Source organism: Engystomops pustulosus, chromosome 8, assembly GCF_040894005.1.
Source record: "Engystomops pustulosus chromosome 8, aEngPut4.maternal, whole genome shotgun sequence".
NCBI lineage: Eukaryota > Metazoa > Chordata > Amphibia > Anura > Leptodactylidae > Engystomops > Engystomops pustulosus.
The window spans coordinates 37,154,132-37,174,774 of NC_092418.1; the positions used below are offsets into that span (position 1 = coordinate 37,154,132).

A 20,643-nucleotide genomic window follows, 5' to 3' on the forward strand; every position below is an offset into this window, starting at 1 on the left:
AACCTGTGCCAGTAAGAGATTTACCATACCTGTATAGAACCACAGGTCCCAGCAGATGCTGATGCAAGATCTATGCCATATCTCTAATGATATTGTAGACCTGTTGTAGTTGTATACATAGTCCTGACCGTGATGCTGTATCCTCAGGTACATAAATTTTACATGGTACCATAAATAGGTGGCCCTGCTATTCTTTACATTAGTCATTGGGTTTTCATATTAGACCTGTATATATATATATATATATATATATATATATATATATATATATATACTTCTACTCCTCCTTTTACAGCTACGTCAGTGAGTCAGGGGTCAGGACTAACCCCACCGCCTATGATCAGTAGTAAAGGTTCCTTATATTCTTATATCCATCTCCATTTACTACAGTTGTCTTTGTGTAGTGGTGTGATGGCTGCGCAGACTCTCAGCTGTGATGGAGAATGGTAAACTTTGTTCCCATTATTTGTTTGTGTACATGAGGATGAATCCTCAGGAGCTGCCGCTCACCTTGCATTCACTTAATCCCATCCCTCCTCATCTCTTTCCCTCATTCCCTCCTTACTCAAGACCCATGTCATCCCTCCCTCAGTCTCCACTCCTCCTATATCTATTCCTCCCCCTGCGTCCTCCTCCTCCCCCCTTTCCTCTCTCTCTTTTTACACTACTCTAACAAAGCAGAATCCCCTCTGCTTTCCTCGATTCCACAAGTGCAGAGCAGAGCTTACTGCAACATAGCAGAGCATCACTACCACCACCATCATCCTCATCAGCACACCTTCCAGGTGGGAACTGCACACACGCCGTACTGAGCACTGAGTATGGACCTGGTCCGATGGGCTGAGACCTCCTGACTTCTCCTTCTCATGGTTTTTTCTTATTTGTCACTTTGGATCTTCCATATCAAGTTAAACTAAGGCAGCTACTTATCATGAAAGGATTCAGGGCAATATTATATTACTTCCTAGTGGATCTCTTTACTTTGCTGTGTGGCACCCAGGGGAAGAGCGGACCTCACTTTGGGAGCACTGAAGTGGTATCAGATGTCAACCTGTCTAACCATGGAGATCTAGAGTCTTCAGAGCCTCCTCAGACTGCTGAGGGTTGCAGGGGGTATTTTGATGTCATGGGGCAATGGGACCCTCCGTTTAATTGCAGTTCAGGGGATTTTCTCTACTGTTGTGGTACTTGTGGCTTCAGATACTGCTGCAAGTTCAAACAAGCTAAACTGGATCAAAGTGTCTGCACAAACTATGATAGACCCATCTGGCTGCAACCGGGAAAGACACCCCCAAAGATTGATGACCCCCTGCACGACCCCACTAGGGATAAAACTAATTTGATTGTCTACATCATATGTGGAGTAGTAGCTGTAATGGTCCTTGTAGGGATATTCACTAAACTTGGACTGGAAAAAGCTCACAGACCTCAGAGGGAAAACATGTCAAGGTATGTCGCTCTTGACCGGTCAGTCTATGTCATGACAATCTAAAGCTTGCAATTGTTGATACCCTCACAACTCTTCGACTCACCCCTGACCTATAAACATCATGGCTAGGGTTAACTTCACACCTGCTAGGCAGGAGACACCCAGATCAATATTAATGGGGCGTTAGATCGAAAAACATGAAAGAATATTGCATGTTGGATCTCTGTAGACATAGACATGGACATTAGGTGACAATAACAGTGAGCTGCAGCCATGTGTACACAGGTCCAGTGTATATCACCAACCTGTCATACAAGCAATCCACCACCCACTCACTTGCTGCCCAAATCACAGCGACAATCCTTAAATTATCAGATGAAGTGAATCTTCTAGGTATCTTGGAATCTGGCTCTAGCTACGTCTAATCTTGGAGAGGGAAAGTGTAGTAAGCACCTGCTCTGTGGATGGCTGTGCGCGGATTTAGGTTAAACTCATTCTTCTTGTTGACTGTGTGCACTGAGCTGTTCTTTTCTACCATGGGGCTAACACTGTCACTATGGCTTAATTCTCAATAAAGGATTTAAGAAGCCGTGTCGAGGATAGAGAAGTCTCTCCTCGCATGGACATATGTTCATGTAGGAATATTGCCCCTATTTTCTAGGTTACCCATTTGATGATCTCCGGTGGGAGAGAGACAGGGTGACAAAGTGGAGCACAGGGGACAGCAGGGATGAGTAAGTGGAACAGAACAGCTCGGGGGATGTTGTCATCAGTATGAAGGCCAGGGGACTAGTGCAGGTGCCATGGACAATAACACAGCCGAGGCACCGGAGGAGAACTACAATGCACAAGTAACTGGCACCCAGGGAGATGGAGACAGGGGCAGATTGTGTGGGCAGTGGGCGGGATGACAGTTTGGGATAAAAGCCCGTTTTTCCCATCATCTCAACATTCAGATCATGTCAGCATCTGTGTGAAAACATAACATATTTTTAACTTCTCTGTTCCCTCTGATTCATTATGCTAATCTCAACCACATGATAGCAGATGGAGATGAAAGGGTCTGACTTTCCTCAACGATTCTTAATCATATATATTATCGATCTGTATCTATCATCTATCTATTTATCTGGAAAGAAAGGCAGATCCAACTGACAACCAGCATTCCCACTGATATTCCCAGTATCCAGGATGGGCACAATGATCTGTTATGATCAGCAAAACTGGAATTATTCACTTTGCCAAAATGATTCCTCCTTGATCTCTGGTCGGTATTGCCTTCAATTTCAATCATTGACAATAATTGGTCGATAATTTCCCATCTAGGGCGATGCAAGTGTTAAATCAATCAAAATGATAGTTGAGTGAAAGAAATCATTCCCATCTTTATCTGTGCCTGTAGGCAGCTTAAACTGGAACATTCAGATGGGAGAAGGTTCGTTTGATCGTGGCTAAATCTGCCTGTCTATGGTGGTATATGTATCAAAGAGCTGATGTATCGGCCTCTATAGGAATGGACAATCTTTATTGAGATACATGTGATCACACCAGATCAACGCATGGTCCAGTGAATACCGGATGGTGCTGCAGCCATCATATAATCAGCTAACTAGTAATTAGCAACCTGGAAATTACCCAAAGAACTTTCTAATAAAGTCATATGGAACAATTTATGGTGTTGCAGGTGCAGATTATGTAGATGGTGTTTTTCCTCATCCCACATCAATTAAAATAGATCCATTGATTTTCCCTTCAGATTCTTTATCCTTTTCCTCCGGGAATCTTTTCCTTTGTAGACATTTTGATAAATGCCTTTTCTTCTTATTCTGTTACCATTCAGGGGATTCAGTGGAGAGTAGAGGGAAATGTGTGGTGTGAATAGTTCTCTGTGGAATAGAAAAAAAAGCATCTATATAGATGTGAAGTGCAATGGAGTGAGGTTTTCTCCTCTGTAGACTCCAGCATTTCGAATAAGTGTTCTTCCACTTACAAGTCTATTGAGCTTGTCATTGTTCCAGACAACCGAGGCCAACGTCAAGTCTTAGAGTCCTATTCCTTAGACATCTAGATTGTTATCAAGTTTCTATATCACTCACAATTGGGAATATAAGGACTTTAAATATTGCAATTGCAAATGAGACCAAGATCAGGGACTTGGTTGGCATTTAGAGGGCAGAGCGCAATTCAGTTGATTAATGATTTATGCAAATTATAACCAACATAACCACTACGCTGGGCATGAAACAATGTAATGTATGGCCCTGATGACATGTAAAGGTGATGTGGGATTAATTGCAGAATGCAAAAGCCTAAGTAATTAATTCGATGGAAAACTTACAGGTGAAATGCGTTGGTTTCTGTCTTGGTTTTTAATTGTTGCTCAATTAGAGGCCAAGCGGTGGTTGGCAAAGCAACTGCTCAGAAGAGGTCATTGTTATGAAAACTGACCATGTGTTACAAGATGGCCCATTTATATCTATACTACCCAACATCACAGGTGGCTTTAGATGGATTTAGACAGAAGACTTTCAAGACCCTAAACAATACCTTCTCATTAGAAGGAATTTGGTACAAAATCATCTAAACTATATACTAAACCAATTAAAAATTCTGAAGTATGTTATAAATATACAGTACAATAGAGTACACACTTGGTGCCGATGTACATTAAGGAGCAAGGTGTGGAGTTTTGGGAGCCAATGCAAGAATTCCTGGATACAGATGAGCATTTGCTAAAGGAAGACAGTAGGTGTTCTCCTTATGGAGAGTTTGCCAATTAAGGCCACCTTAAAGGCATGTGGAGACTTAAAGCCATAGATGCTCCACTAGAGACCCTAGTGAATAGCCTCTCACACAGCCAATCCAGTTCCCTACACTGTACTGAGGAGACCCAACCAGGTCGAAACAGCGCTGTCTACAGTTGGGAATCTGTTCCTTCTGGAATAGATAGACTGGTTTGGCTTAATCCCACACCAAACCAGTATATTTATTTGCATCTTGTGGGTCATACTTGGTGTTAAGGGGGCTGCCTTTCAAGGTAGCAAAATGAGGCATTGTTTTCCATTTAACACCTTGGAAAACGTTTTTGCATACTTCCCTAAAGAAAGACAGTATGCATTGAAAACATATGCAAGTACGACAAAATTGTGCCGTATTTTTCTGAAACTAAGCCAACAAATACGAGGCGTGAAGTTAGATTAGACAGTTTTAAACTAAAACACATCAGATACATCTGGTGCAATGTAAGACTGTCTGTCATTCTTCTGATAAATCTTCCCCCTTATGTACATATTATACCAAAGTAACTGTATCCATTCATTATAAGTTATATAGAACCTACATATTCTACAGAGATCATCAACATTCATGTCAGTTCCTCATCGTCTATCCCTGTGTGGCTTCTTATATCAAACATATACACTAGGGACATTGTCTTAGTAAGCCAATTAACCTAACAGTACAGTAAGTTTTTGCAGTGTGGGAGGAAATATACAAACTTTGTGGATATTGACCTTGTTGGGATTCAGACCTAGAAATTCAGAGCTGCAGGCAACAGGGCTTCCCACAAGGTCCCCATTAGCAACAGCAAGATTCACTGTAGTAACAGAATTTGTGAAATGACTGCAAACCAATACAGACAAAGATAATACGGTGGGTCTGAAGTTGTAGTAAGTGTTAAAACTGAATTTTCTGACATACAGAACCTCAGATAATTGCAGAGATGCTGATGATGTCATACTGATTGAGTGATGTCATACTGATTGAGTGATGATGTCATACTTAATGATGAAAGGAGATATGTTGTGTGATAAAATGGTGACTACTCTTTACCTCGTTGTTTTATCATCTTGCAATACCAACTTATTAAAGTACTTCTCAACTAACCTTAGATCTGAAAGGGGGCAAGGATTTTTAACTGTGTGTTTAATCAATTTATAGAAAACTCAATAAAGATCCGTATTATCCAAGAACATAATGGGAGTTATAAAAGATGGTCGTACCTGGGACATCTTCTCGAAAAAAATGCCTCCACTTTATCAATCTCTTGAAGACATCTCCATAGCATCTAATCGAGCTATGTAGCATATGTAGTTTATAAACAGGTCATGAACTGATGTTTGACAAGAGAAGGGGATGTGAGGACAGGACAGATTGACAGATCGCTCCCCTGAGGAGGCGCCATTGTCTCATAGACTTAATTAAATTAAAGGCTTGACATTGATGACAAATGGAAAAGACAATTTACTACTAAAAATTGTTTATTGTTTTTACGTTTTGTAGGGCGCTCCTAATAGTTATATAAAGGGACGTGCCTATTATCTCCGTATATTAAGGAACGGTTTGATGTCTTCATTTACAAGAAGATAGATCCCAAAACTATGAATAAAAACCATACACAATGTCACATATTCATGGGTTGTATGTGGTTGGAATAAAAGTCAAATTATTCAGTTGGATGTCTAGTGAAATACAGTTAAGCAAATCTGGTCTTAACTATTGGGTTGGCCAATAAGAATCATAGAAATTATGTTCAAAGAACAATTTTAATAGCTGGGCAAAAGGGGCATATACTGTAAGTGCCGGAGGGTCCTCAGAAGCCTCTATACTTTGATCAGAGCTCAGCAGTGACGGACTTATTGTCCTGGTTTAAGGAAAGCTAAGAAACCTACTGTAGCTAAAAATCAGGTTCTGAGTACTATCACCATGCCCTTACAATATACTGATCATCTGTGGCGTTAAAACCAAGTAAATGGGTAACATTGAACATTTTATTAGGTTGGTACATATACAAGGGTAAGATACATTAAGCATTAAGGGGAAAGTTTTAAGAAGCAGGAAACACGTGTAAGGATCTGAGTAACTTTAAAAATCCTAGTCTCCCACTGGAAAACCATGCCTCTTATAGCTACCTTGTAAGGCAGCTCCCTTGACATCAAGAATGACCTACAAGAGGCCGTATGGCATGATGAAGGGTTAAAACCAATCCAGTATATTTATTTGGATAATTAATCAGAATCCCATAGCGTCCATGGCTATAAGTCACCAAACGCCTAAATGGCTGCCTTAATCGGCAAACTCTCCATAAATAGAAATAAATAGAACTTCCTAAATCCCGACCCTAGTCTACCGCAGAAAACTGGACATGGAGCATATAGAAGAAAGTGCTTGCAATTGATAAATTGGATAAATCGGAATCATGGAATGGCCAGGTATAATGGTCAGGTATATTCTTGGTGAATGGATGACTTCAGATGACTGCAACCTTTTTTAATACTTTAGGCAATGTTTTGGGAAGCTCTTATATGAATGTAGATAATATTGTTGCAGACCAAGCACACCCAAGAACTTGTAGATACTTTTGCTAGATACCACAGGCCACCTTTTGAGAGTCCATGTCTCGAAGGGTTGAGATGTTTTGGCTGCAGGAGAGAGGTATTCACAATGTTAGACAGCTCTTTCAGATATTATAGATGATCGGTGTCTTGGAACTGTCTGTACTCCTTCTCTTGCGTATGCTCTTCTATTGAGCATCAACCTAAATCATAATGATTAGCCATAAATTGATGTCAGTAAAGCCATTATAAAGTCATGAGCTTTGGTTGAGATTTACATCCCTAGACTGGCACAATGTCATTTTTTGTGACAAAGTAAAACGGCAAAACCCCCATTATCAAATGTATGCAGCTGCATTCACATGAACGTATGGGGGACGTATATACAGCTGACGTATATAATGCATATATACGTCCCCCATGCACAATGGATGCTGTGTATTTCTATGGAGAGGGACAGGGGTGAACGGCGCTCATCCCCTCCTCCTCTCCCCGGCGCCGACGTGTACAGTATGACGGTACGGTAAGACGGGATGGTACGGTACGACGCTACATCAGGCACACGGCAGGCACACGGCAGTATGGCAGGCACACGTGTGTGGGAATTTAGCCTTAGTGTGATATATTGATGCAGTTTTTAGCACACAATGGGGCAGATTTACTTACCCGGTCCTGTTACAATCCCGCGGTGCATTGTCCGACTAGGATTCGGGTCTGCCGCGGTTCACTAAGATCGTGCGCCCGAGTTCCTGCATCTGTCGCTTCTGCGCCGAGGTCTGCAAGAGTTCACCTTCTTCTTCCTGGTACATGTGAATGCTTGATCTTGCGACACAATTCCTTTTTTAAATTCCGCGGTTTGTCCCAATCCGTCGGGTTGTCCGACGGCTACGCCCCCCGATTTCTGTCACGTGCAAGCCAAAAACCCAGGGCAATTTGGCGCAAAACGGAAATAATCGCAAAACCGACAAAAGTGCGGAGTACGGACCCTTAGTAAATGTGCCCCATTCTCTCCATGAAGAGTAAACTTTACATCATCTTATGTAATGACTTTGACTCTGAGGACCTCCAATATTTGTACTTCTCTTTATGATACATGAATAATTTTTTTTTAAAAAATTTGTGACACATTCACAGTGCACAATCATACGCAGACCATCAATAAAAAGAGGGCCATCTCTAATTAACATGTGCATGTATATTTACTAAATATTTACCTGGTCAGGAATGAACAGGCGAGTTATTCCTTGGATGTGAGTTTGTGGTTTCTCGTAGTTGACTATTTATCTGGTATTGCCTACAATCCACCTGAATCAGTATTTAAAGGGGTTGTCCGAGTTTTTGAAAAAAAGCTAAAAGTGGCCGGGACAGGGCTGCTTAAAAAAAATAAAGATGTACTTACCTCCCGGTGCCCTCCCGTATCCAGCGCTGCTGTCACTCCGGTCCGGGCGCCATGTAAACAAACATGGCCGCCGGAGCAGCGCTGGACTCAGTTCCGGCCGAACCCGACAACCTTCCGGCCCCCATACACAATGCTGTGTATAGGGATGGATTGGCGTGCCCGGCCACGGCCGGCCGGAAGCTGAATCCAGCGCTGCTCCGGCGGCCATGTTTGTTTACATGGCGCCCGGACCGGAGTGACAGCAGCGCTGGATACGGGAGGGCACCGGGAGGTAAGTACATCTTTATTTTTTTTAAGCAGCCCTGTCCCGGCCACTTTTAGCTTTTTTTCAAAAACTCGGACAACCCCTTTAATCTTGACCTGCCTTCTATGGAAAGTGATAGATAGTCATTGGAAACACATTTATGTGGACCTCTAGGGAAGATCTCAGTCAGTAAAGCCAGATTTTTTTTTTTCAAATTCTTTTTTTATGCAATTTTTTTTCTTCATATACAATAAACAACACTATGGGGGTCATTTACTAAGGGCCCGAATCACGTTTTTACGGCAGGTTACCCGAATTTTTCCGTTTTGCGACGATTTTTCCTGAATTGCCCCAGGTTTTTGGTGCACGCGATCAACGCCGGCATGCACACGACAGAAATCGGGGGGCGTGGCCGTACGAAAACCAACGGATTTTGGAAAAAATGCAGCATTAAAAAAAAAAAAGTGTCGCTGGACACGCACTTACCTGCACTCGGCCGGCTTGGTGAAATTCAGTGCATTCAGCGCAGCATCGACACCTGGTGGACATCGGAGGAACTGCCTTAGTGAATCGCCGGAAGACCCAAATCCATGAATAAAAAATGTGTTCTGAAGTTACCCCTACAAAATATACCAATTCCAACGTACAATTTAAGAACAAACCCACAGAACCAATTCTGTCCATAACCCGGGAACTGCACCGTTCTGTGGTTAAAGGAATGGATGGGGAAAGGAAATATGTTCTTCCAGTGCTACGTTAAATGAGGCAGCTCCACATACATCAATCAAAAAGTACTTCAGCAAATTTCATTCCATCATTTATTTCATTTATTCCATCAGGTACATGAAGTATTTTTTTTCACCTGAGTTTTTGGAGTGCTGTTATTTATTGGATGTTATTTATATAGGACCTATGTAGCATGCACCCCTCATTTGGTTGTGCTGCTTGAATTTTCTGATTCTATCTATAAATCTATATATCTTTATTTAACCATATAATAAATACCTACAATCTATGCTATATACATCCATCTTCTATATATCTATCTACTTAATCCGTTATCTACAGCATGTATCACACATACTAAATGTCACCATTTCCTCTGTGGCTGCATTATTGTCCCTCGTGTTATAGGCAGGACACTGCTGTGCCATCATTTATGGTACTGCCTGTGCTGTGCCCTCATGTACGGTACTGCCCGTGCTGTGCCCTCATGTACGGTACTGCCTGTACTGTTCCATCATGTACGGTACTGCCTGTGCTGTTCCATCATGTACGGTACTGCCCATGCTGTGCCATGATGTACAGTACTGCCTGTGCTGTGCCATCATTTATGGTACTGCCTGTGCTGTGCCATCATGTACGGCACTGCCTGTGGTGTACCATCATGTACGGCACTGCCTGTGGTGTGCCATCATGTATGGTACTGCCTGTGCTGTGCCATCATGTACAGTACTGCCTGCGCTGTGCCATCATGTATGGTACTGCCTGCGCTGTGCCATCATGTACGGTACTGCCTGCGCTGTGCCATCATGTACAGAACTGCCTGTGTTGTGCCATTATTTATGGTACTGCCTGTGCTGTGCCATTATGTACGGCACTGCCTGTGGTGTGCCATCATGTACGGTAATGCCTGTGGTGTGCCATCATCTACGGTACTGCCTGTGCTGTTCCATCATGTACGGTACTGAATGTGCTGTGCCATCATGTACGGTACTTCCTGTGCCTTGCCATCATGTACAGTACTGCCTGTGCTGTGCCATCATTTATGGCACTGCCTGTGCCTTGCCATCATGTATGGTGCTGCCAGTGGTGTGCCATCATGTACAGTACTGCCTGCGCTATACCATCATGTACGGTACTGCCTGCGCTGTGCCATCATGTACGGTACTGTCTGTGCTGTGCCATCATGTACGGTACTGCCTGCGCTGTGCCATAATGTACAGTACTGCCTGTGCTGTGCCATCATGTACGGTACTGCCTGCGCTGTGCCATCATGTACGGTACTGCCTGCACTGTGCCATCATGCACGGTACTGCCAGTGCTGTGCCATCCTGTATGGTACTGCCTGCGCTGTGCCACATTGTACAGCACTTCCTGTGCTGTGCCATCATGTACAGTACTGCCTGCGCTGTGCCACATTGTACAGCACTTCCTGTGCTGTGCCATCATGTACAGTACTACCTGTGCTGTGCCATCATGTACGGTACTGCCTGCGCTGTGCCATCATGTACAGTACTGCCTGTGCTGTGCCATCATGTACGGTACTGCCTGCGCTGTGCCATCATGTACAGTACTGCCTGTGCTGTGCCATCATGTACGGTACTGCCAGTGCTGTGCCATCCTGTATGGTACTGCCTGCGCTGTGCCATTATGTACAGCACTTCCTGTGCTGTGCCATCATGTACAGTACTACCTGTGCTGTGCCATCATGTATGATACTGCCTGCGCTGTGCCATCATGTACGGTACTGCCTGCGCTGTGCCATCATGTACGGTACTGCCTGTGCTGTGCCATCATGTACAGTACTGCCTGTGCTGTGCCATCATGTACGGTACTGCCTGTGCTGTGCCATCATGTACGGTACTGCCTGCGCTGTGCCATCATGTATGGTACTGCCTGTGCTGTGCCATCATGTACGGTACTGCCTGCGCTGTGCCATCATGTACGGTACTGCCTGTGCTGTGCAATCATGTACAGTACTACCTGTGCTGTGCCATCATGTGCGGTACTGCCTATGCGTTTCCCAACGTGTGATTATTGACCCAGAGCAGCCTGGATGAAGGTAAGTGCAAGCTCCGCGACACAATTTCCTTTTTTAAATGCGGAGGTTTTTCCGAATCCGTTGGGTTTTCATTCGACCACGCCCCCCGATTTCCGGCGCGTGCATGCCGGTGCCGATGTGCCACAATCCGACCGCGTGCGCCAAAATCGCGGGGCAATTCAGGTACAATCGGCGCAAATCGGAAATATTCGGGTAACACGTCGGGAAAACGCGAATCGGGCCCTTAGTAAATGACCCCCAATGTATTTTAACCCCTTAACGCTCTGCGCCGTAGCTCTACGGCGCAGAGGTATAAGGGATGTATGAAGAGGGCTCACGGGCTGAGTCCTCTTCATACAAAGGTGGGGGTTTTTGCAAAATGCATAAAACCCCCACTGCTAATAACCGCGGTCGGTGCTAGCACCGATCGCGGCTATTAACCCCCCCGTTGCCGCCGGCAAAGTCGCCACCATCTTTTTTTCGATCGCCACGCCCCAGTGCTGTGCCATCCTGTATGGTACTGCCTGCGCTGTGCCATCATGTACAGCACTTCCTGTGCTGTGCCATCATGTACAGTACTACCTGTGCTGTGCCATCATGTACGGTACTGCCTGCGCTGTGCCATTATGTACGGTACTGTCTGTGCTGTGCCATCATGTACGGTACTGCCTGCGCTGTGCCATAATGTACAGTACTGCCTGTGCTGTGCCATCATGTACGGTACTGCCTGCGCTGTGCCATCATGTACGGTACTGCCTGCGCTGTGCCATCATGCACGGTACTGCCTGTGCTGTGCCATCATGTACGGTACTGCCTGCGCTGTGCCATCATGTACGGTACTGCCTGCGCTGTGCCATCATGTACAGCACTTCCTGTGCTGTGCCATCATGTACAGTACTACCTGTGCTGTGCCATCATGTACGGTACTGCCTGCGCTGTGCCATCATGTACAGTACTGCCTGTGCTGTGCCATCATGTACGGTACTGCCTGCGCTGTGCCATCATGTACAGTACTGCCTGTCCTGTGCCATCATGTACGGTACTGCCAGTGCTGTGCCATCCTGTATGGTACTGCCTGCGCTGTGCCATTATGTACAGCACTTCCTGTGCTGTGCCATCATGTACAGTACTACCTGTGCTGTGCCATCATGTATGATACTGCCTGCGCTGTGCCATCATGTACGGTACTGCCTGCGCTGTGCCATCATGTACGGTACTGCCTGTGCTGTGCCATCATGTACAGTACTGCCTGTGCTGTGCCATCATGTACGGTACTGCCTGTGCTGTGCCATCATGTACGGTACTGCCTGCGCTGTGCCATCATGTACGGTACTGCCTGTGCTGTGCCATCATGTACGGTACTGCCTGCGCTGTGCCATCATGTACGGTACTGCCTGTGCTGTGCCATCATGTACAGTACTACCTGTGCTGTGCCATCATGTACGGTACTGCCTATGCGTTTTCCAACGTGTGATTATTGACCAAGAGCAGCCTCCGAGTACATTTTCCAGATCTGACTCTGCTGTCGTGTGCTGTGTATTACTATGTTTACTAGTGTAGGTGGCATATACTGTACACATCTATTTCCATAGTCCCAGAAATCATGCCTACACCTGCACATTTATAACACAGGATCCCTCTCTAATAAGTTATGTCATCCATGAACGTGCAGCGTGAAGTGGAAGCTGTTGGAGTCAGCGGTTTATTGCGGTGGTGGCTCCGATCCTGCGAGTCAGTAATTTATACATTACTCAGCTGACTCTGCTCAGTTTGGTTAGGTGGCGACAGCGCGTGTATCGCTCTCGCCATCAACTCACAAATAAATGAATGCAATTAAAAGTGTTGTGAGCCTCTCGCCAGCGAGTGCCTGTCACGCGGGACCTGTCCGTGTTACTCTGATACTTCCATATTGATCATTTCCCGAGCTGTTGGTGCGTTATCTGTGGTAAATGACATCACAACGTTTCCGGCTCACATTCCTATTGAAGATTTGCAAAGAATGTTGATGAAGTCAGTGACAATCAATTGTCTTCCTCTTGTCTTTCTTATTATCCTGCTGTAAGGTTGTATATCCTGGATGATCATCGTCTTATCATTTACCAACATATTCTTGACATCTGAAAGTTCTGGATGTACCTGACTAGAAATGTGATGATACGTCTTTTTAGTCTTGTCACATTTCATCATTTATGCCATAAAGGGACATTTCTGAGAGCCCTGTAGTAAAAAAAATATAAGAGGGAGACATTATGTAGGATCAATGTAAAAAAATATCCCAACAGGAGGCAAGAGGATAAGTGGTTACGGTGCTAGGATCAAAGCTTAGTGGTTACAGTGCTAGGATCAAAGCTTAGTGGTTACAGTGCTAGGATCAAAGCTTAGTGGTTACAGTGCTAGGAACAAAGCTAAGTGGTTACAGTGCTAGGATCAAAGCTTAGTGGTTACAGTGCTAGGATCAAAGCTTAGTGGTTACAGTGCTAGGAACAAAGCTAAGTGGTTACAGTGAGTGTTGGATCAAAGCTTAGTGGTTACAGTGCTAGGAACAAAGCTTAGTGGTTACAGTGAGTGTTGGATCAAAGCTTAGTGGTTACAGTGCTAGGAACAAAGCTTAGTGGTTACAGTGAGTGTTGGATCAAAGCTTAGTGGTTACAGTGCTAGGAACAAAGCTTAGTGGTTACAGTGCTAGGAACAAAGCTAAGTGGTTACAGTGCTAGGAACAAAGCTTAGTGGTTACAGTGCTAGGAACAAAGCTTAGTGGTTACAGTGCTAGGAACAAAGCTTAGTGGTTACAGTGCTAGGAACAAAGCTTAGTGGTTACAGTGAGTGTTGGATCAAAGCTTAGTGGTTACAGTGCTAGGAACAAAGCTTAGTGGTTACAGTGCTAGGAACAAAGCTTAGTGGTTACAGTGCTAGGAACAAAGCTTAGTGGTTACAGTGCTAGGAACAAAGCTTAGTGGTTACAGTGAGTGTTGGATCAAAACTTAGTGGTTACAGTGCTAGGAACAACGCTTAGTGCTTAGAGTGCCACGAACAAAGCTTAGTGGTTACAGTGCCACGAACAAAGCTTAGTGGTTACAGTGCTAGGATCAAAGCTTAGTGGTTACAGTGCTAGGATCAAAGCTTAGTGGTTACAGTGCTAGGAACAAAGCTAAGTGGTTACAGTGCTAGGAACAAAGCTTAGTGGTTACAGTGCTAGGAACAAAGCTTAGTGGTTACAGTGCTAGGAACAAAGCTTAGTGGTTACAGTGCTAGGAACAAAGCTTAGTGGTTACAGTGAGTGTTGGATCAAAACTTAGTGGTTACAGTGCTAGGAACAACGCTTAGTGGTTAGAGTGCCACGAACAAAGCTTAGTGGTTACAGTGCCACGAACAAAGCTTAGTGGTTACAGTGCTAGGATCAAAGCTTAGTGGTTACAGTGCTAGGATCAAAGCTTAGTGGTTACAGTGCTAGGAACAAAGCTAAGTGGTTACAGTGCTAGGAACAAAGCTTAGTGGTTACAGTGCTAGGAACAAAGCTTAGTGGTTACAGTGCTAGGAACAAAGCTTAGTGGTTACAGTGCTATGAACAAAGCTTAGTGGTTACAGTGCTAGGAACAAAGCTTAGTGGTTACAGTGCTAGGAACAAAGCTTAGTGGTTACAGTGCTAGGAACAAAGCTTAGTGGTTACAGTGAGTGTTGGATCAAAGCTTAGTGGTTACAGTGCTAGGAACAAAGCTTAGTGGTTACAGTGCTAGGAACAAAGCTTAGTGGTTACAGTGCTAGGAACAAAGCTTAGTGGTTACAGTGAGTGTTGGATCAAAACTTAGTGGTTACAGTGCTAGGAACAACGCTTAGTGGTTAGAGTGCCACGAACAAAGCTTAGTGGTTACAGTGCCACGAACAAAGCTTAGTGGTTACAGTGCTAGGATCAAAACTTAGTGGTTACAGTGCTAGGAACAAAGCTAAGTGGTTACAGTGCTAGGAACAAAGCTTAGTGGTTACAGTGCTAGGAACAAAGCTTAGTGGTTACAGTGCTAGGAACAAAGCTTAGTGGTTACAGTGCTAGGAACAAAGCTTAGTGGTTACAGTGCTAGGAACAAAGCTTAGTGGTTACAGTGCTAGGAACAAAGCTTAGTGGTTACAGTGAGTGTTGGATCAAAACTTAGTGGTTACAGTGCTAGGAACAACGCTTAGTGGTTAGAGTGCCACGAACAAAGCTTAGTGGTTACAGTGCCACGAACAAAGCTTAGTGGTTACAGTGCTAGGATCAAAGCTTAGTGGTTACAGTGCTAGGATCAAAGCTTAGTGGTTACAGTGCTAGGAACAAAGCTAAGTGGTTACAGTGCTAGGAACAAAGCTTAGTGGTTACAGTGCTAGGAACAAAGCTTAGTGGTTACAGTGCTAGGAACAAAGCTTAGTGGTTACAGTGCTAGGAACAAAGCTTAGTGGTTACAGTGCTAGGAACAAAGCTTAGTGGTTACAGTGAGTGTTGGATCAAAGCTTAGTGGTTACAGTGCTAGGAACAAAGCTTAGTGGTTACAGTGCTAGGAACAAAGCTTAGTGGTTACAGTGCTAGGAACAAAGCTTAGTGGTTACAGTGCTAGGAACAAAGCTTAGTGGTTACAGTGAGTGTTGGATCAAAACTTAGTGGTTACAGTGCTAGGAACAACGCTTAGTGGTTAGAGTGCCACGAACAAAGCTTAGTGGTTACAGTGCCACGAACAAAGCTTAGTGGTTACATTGAGTACATTTTTGGCAAAGCTTATTAAAGACACAATTTGATGGTTGCAGTCTATCTATAAGGGCACTTTGTGCGTGCACGTGATTTTATGGTTCCAGTCTATGGGGCAGATTTACTTACCCGGTCCATTCGCGATCCAGCGGCACGTTCTCTGCGGTGGATTTCGGTCTTCTGGCGATTCACTAAGGCAGTCCACGTCCACCAGGTGACGGTGCTGCGCTGAAGTCCGCCGAGGTCCACCAGAGTGCACGATCCATTGCTGGGTGAAGGTAAGCGCGTGTCCAGCGACACTTTTTTTTTTAATGCAGCGGTTTCTCCGAATCCGTCAGGTTTTCGTACGGCCACGCCCCCCATTTCCGTCCCATGCATGCCGGCGCCGATGCGGCACAATCCGATTGCGTACGCCAAAATCCTGGGGCAATACAGGGAAAATCGACGCAAAACGGAAAAAAACGGTTAACCCGACGCAAAAACGCAAATCGGGCCCTTAGTAAATGACCCCCTATGTGTCAGGGCACAGTGCTTGCTTGTTGTATTTCAGTGAGGGCATTGTATTTCAGTCATGACTAAGAATGGGGTTACCGTTTGAAACAAGTTGGCCAATAACGCACTTGTATTTTAACATTATGCCTAAATAAAGCTGAAGTTGCCTTGGACACGGCTGGATATGGAATTCCTTTTCCTTGTACAAAAATTTCAGTAAGGGAACCTTGTTTGTTCCAGTCTCAGAGTAAGGGCACACAGCTTGATGGTTCCGGTCTCTGAGTAAGGGCACACAGCTTGCTGGTTTTGGTCTCTGAATAAGGGCACAGAGTTTGATGGTTCCAGTCTCCCAGTAAGGGCACACAGCTTGATGGTTCCAATCTATCATTGAGGGCACAGAGCTTAATGGTCCCATTCTCTCAGCAAGGACCTAGAGACTGAGGGTTCCAGCCTCTCAATAACGGCATAGAGACTGAGGGTTTCAGTCTCTCAGTAAGGGCACATCGTTTTATGGTTCCAGTCTCTCAGTAAGGGCACACAACCTGAAGGTCCAATCTCTTAGTTGACCTTCAGGCCTCCATGGTTTCAGGCCATGAGTTAGGGCAAAAGACATTTTTGTCAAATATTAATGAGGCCAGGCTCTTTTAGGGACCACAGCTTGAAGGTTCTAGTGTCTACGTAGATATCATTTTAAAGAAAAAATTTGTTGTCCGACAAAGACACTAAGATGTGTCGCCTCCCCGCTGAGGTCCGCTGGATACAATTTTTTCTTCCTGGTGCATGTAAGTGCATGGCTTGCGACACAATTTTGAATGTTAAATCCTGCGCGTTGTCTGAATCAGTCGAGTTGTCCGATGGCCACGGCCCCGATTTGTGTCGCACGATCCGATTGCGTGCGCCAAATACCCAAGTTAAATGCGGCACAGCAGAAACCCGACGAAAATGTGGTCCACGGACCCTTAGTAAATGTGCCCCTCTGTATCTGTTAGACCATAAGTGATGGCATCATGTCCATCATTTGTGTGACTGCTAATATAAGCAATAGCTTTAGCAATCAGGTCCATCATTTACGAACATCTGAAGCTACTGATTGTCCAGGAGATCAAACAGATGATGGGTGTTATCTTTTCTACTTAGATGAGAACTACAAATGCTAAAATGTTTTTTTTTCCATTTTTCTCTTATTTTCACACACAAAAATAACAAAACAGTAGAATTAGTACATTTTATTTTACCTAGTAGTGTCCAAAACAATGGGGCAGATTTACTTACCCGGTCCGTTCGCGATCCAGCAGCGCGTTCTCTGCGGTGGATTCGGGTCCTGCCGGGATTCATCAAGGCAGCTCCTCCGACGTCCACCAGGTGGCGATGCTGCGCTGAAGTTCCCTGAAATGCACTGAAGTTCACGATCCTATCCTGGATGAAGGTAAGTGCAAGCTCCGCGACACAATTTCCTTTTTTAAATGCGGCGGTTTTTCCGAATCCGTCGGGTTTTCATTCGACCACGCCCCCCGATTTCCGGCGCGTGCATGCCGGTGCCGATGTGCCACAATCCGACCACGTGCTCCAAAATCCCGGGGCAATTCAGGTACAATCGGCGCAAATCGGAAATATTCGGGTAACACGTCGGGAAAACGCGAATCGGGCCCTTAGTAAATGACCCCCAATGTATTTTAAGGGACTAATCAGAACATGTCCACTGTGTTGGACCATCAGAACTTTCTTGATTCTACAGTATATAGTGTTGTAACCATATCTGCAACTAATCCCCAATCATTGAATCCCATCCGAGATGACATGGAATTAATTAATATAATTCAGACGGCTTTTTCCATTGATGTGTCTATGAATTATAAATGTCTTATATTTGAGACCTCAGGAGGATGGGAACATGGGAACAGCCATGTGTACGGGGTATTTATATGTAGCAAGATAGAAAATGAAAGGATCTCAGTGCTGATCCACAAGACATAAGGATTGTGACCTGTAGCTGACATCGGGAAGGATAATGGCTAGCAGTAGGGGGACCATGCTGCTATCACTGGGGGGCATTAAGGATTTCTTTTCAGCCTATAACCAACCGGAAGTAGACAGCTCCGTCCATAAAACAAATAGAACTAATATAATGTACGTCAACGACTGTCTGTTACCGAGTCTATTAGTACATGTAAAAATATGTCCATCATATTCTATTTTCCTCTTTGGCAGAAGGCTGGCATATTAAGACCGACATGTTTCCCTAAATAAACTGACAAACAGCATCATAAACTTGCTACGCAGGCATACACTGTGCGTGGAGCAATCTGAATGTAGAAGCAGATGTGATGAAATGCTGATCTGTTCCAAATTGTGAATTGTTTCCGATTCCACTTGGAACAGGTAAGTAATAACTGCAAGCCCCAAAATATCTAACACAACAGCATGAAATGGCCACTAACTTTTCAACAAGTTTCGTAATCAAAAGTGAATACAGGCAGTCCGCAACTTAAGAACACCCGACTTACAGACAACCCCTAGTTACAAACAGACCTCTGTAATTAAGCTTTATGGTTAATCCTGGTTCTTATGACAATCTAACATTTTTAAAATTCAATTTTCTCAGAGACCAAACAAATTTTGACTGGGGTTACAATGATAAAATATACAGTTACGACTTACATAAAATTTCAACTTAAGATCAAACCTACAGAACCTATCTTGTACGTAACCTGGAGACTGCCTGTATAACAAATGTCAGGATTCTAATTGGTGGGAAAAGCTTCTTTCTCCATTTATCATGCTAAATTCCTTACCCTTCTCTGAGATTTACCCTGGAATTAAGGTTATTCAAATCAATGGCTAACTCCATAATAAATAGATGGTCCTGGTGGTCTAGAGCATCAGCTGTTTTAGAGACAGGGTCCTGACAGGATGATCTCCCTCTGTGATGACATTTGACAGGTCTACAATACAGGCTTTCTTGATCATTGGGGCTCATTGGTGCTTTAAGGAAGTTGACATCTCTAGACTAGATAGACCACTAATGATTCTTGGATCCAACTTCACAATTACTAATTCTCCTGCTGAATGTATTGATCATGTTGTGATTAAGAACCAACTGATCATAATAAAGGTGAAGGTAAGCTTTGCTTTTCCTATGGATCTGGATATATGAAGAGTGAAAGGCGAATATTCATAGAAATAATTGGTATCAAGCATGTATTGTCCAGCGTTGTCATAGACGGTTCAAACAATTATTAGACCGTCTTCCGGGGGCATAAATAGGAATGATTGGGCCCCATAGCAATATAAAAAAAAAACTTAAAATCCCCTCATCCTTTCAGTCTTGCCATACATAATGCTCCTTTTTCTTTGACCCCTAATTGAAATGCCCTCTTCCTGCAGCTCCACAACATAAGAACCCCTTTTTGTATCCCCCAATTGATATTGTTATCTATCTGCAGCCCCATGCATCTCTCTATGTACCCTTCTTGGCATCTGCACCCCCAAAGTTTTGCCCCCCTTTTCTAAACCCCCTGTTTGGAGTCACATTGGAAAAAGAAATCTCATACTTCCCTTTCCCTGTTCTCTGCAGAAGTTCTCTTTTCTTCTTTACCAGTGTTACAAGTGGCCATGAAGCCAGCAGGCGAGGTCAGCACCTCTCAGCCTCTGCCGCATATAGCAGTGACCACATAATGGAGTTGGGAGCCTATAGCTCCCTTCTTCACCATAGCAGTCAACTCTATATATGTTCTGAGGATGACAGCTGATGACCGAACTAACTAGGTTACCCACTGTGTGGAACATCAGTTGTAATACTACTTCTTCTCTATAGCTTCTCTTAGTACTTATAGTAGATCACTTGATCGCCATGGTGGCTTCATACTGAGAAAGTCCCCAAATAGAACATCACATGTAAGAAAACCAATATCGTTAAATCAATAAAAATAATAAAATGGATATTGAGATACAAACATTTAAATCCGATCGCGTGCGCCAAAATCCCGGGGCAATTAGTCGGAAAACGGAAATCGTCGGCAAACCTGACAAAAATGCGCTCCGTGGACCCTTAGTAAATGAGCCCCAATTAATCCAATATCAGTGCAAATGATTATTATTGCTCATTTTATGTGAGTGTCTGGGCAGAGCATTGGATTCCTTAATCCACCATTGGGTTTTGTGCCCAGGTCATTAATTTCAAGGAATTCACTGCAAAGGTAAAGGCAAAACAATGACATACATAAACAAACATAATATAATGCAAAAAGATTGATCCACTATAACGTATCCAT

The 20,643-nt window shown here is 44.1% G+C and overlaps 1 protein-coding gene across 1 annotated transcript in view; it reads left to right on the forward strand.

Annotated features, from left to right (window-relative positions):
* Positions 1-663: 663 nt before the first annotated feature.
* Positions 664-20,643, forward strand: part of SHISA9 (shisa family member 9) — a 235,675-nt gene continuing 215,695 nt past the window's right edge. Inside the window, exon 1 of the mRNA XM_072120683.1 lies at positions 664-1,449. Within this exon, the coding sequence (XP_071976784.1) occupies positions 932-1,449 (518 nt within the window). The 5' untranslated portion in view covers positions 664-931. The remainder of the gene's footprint in view (positions 1,450-20,643) is intronic.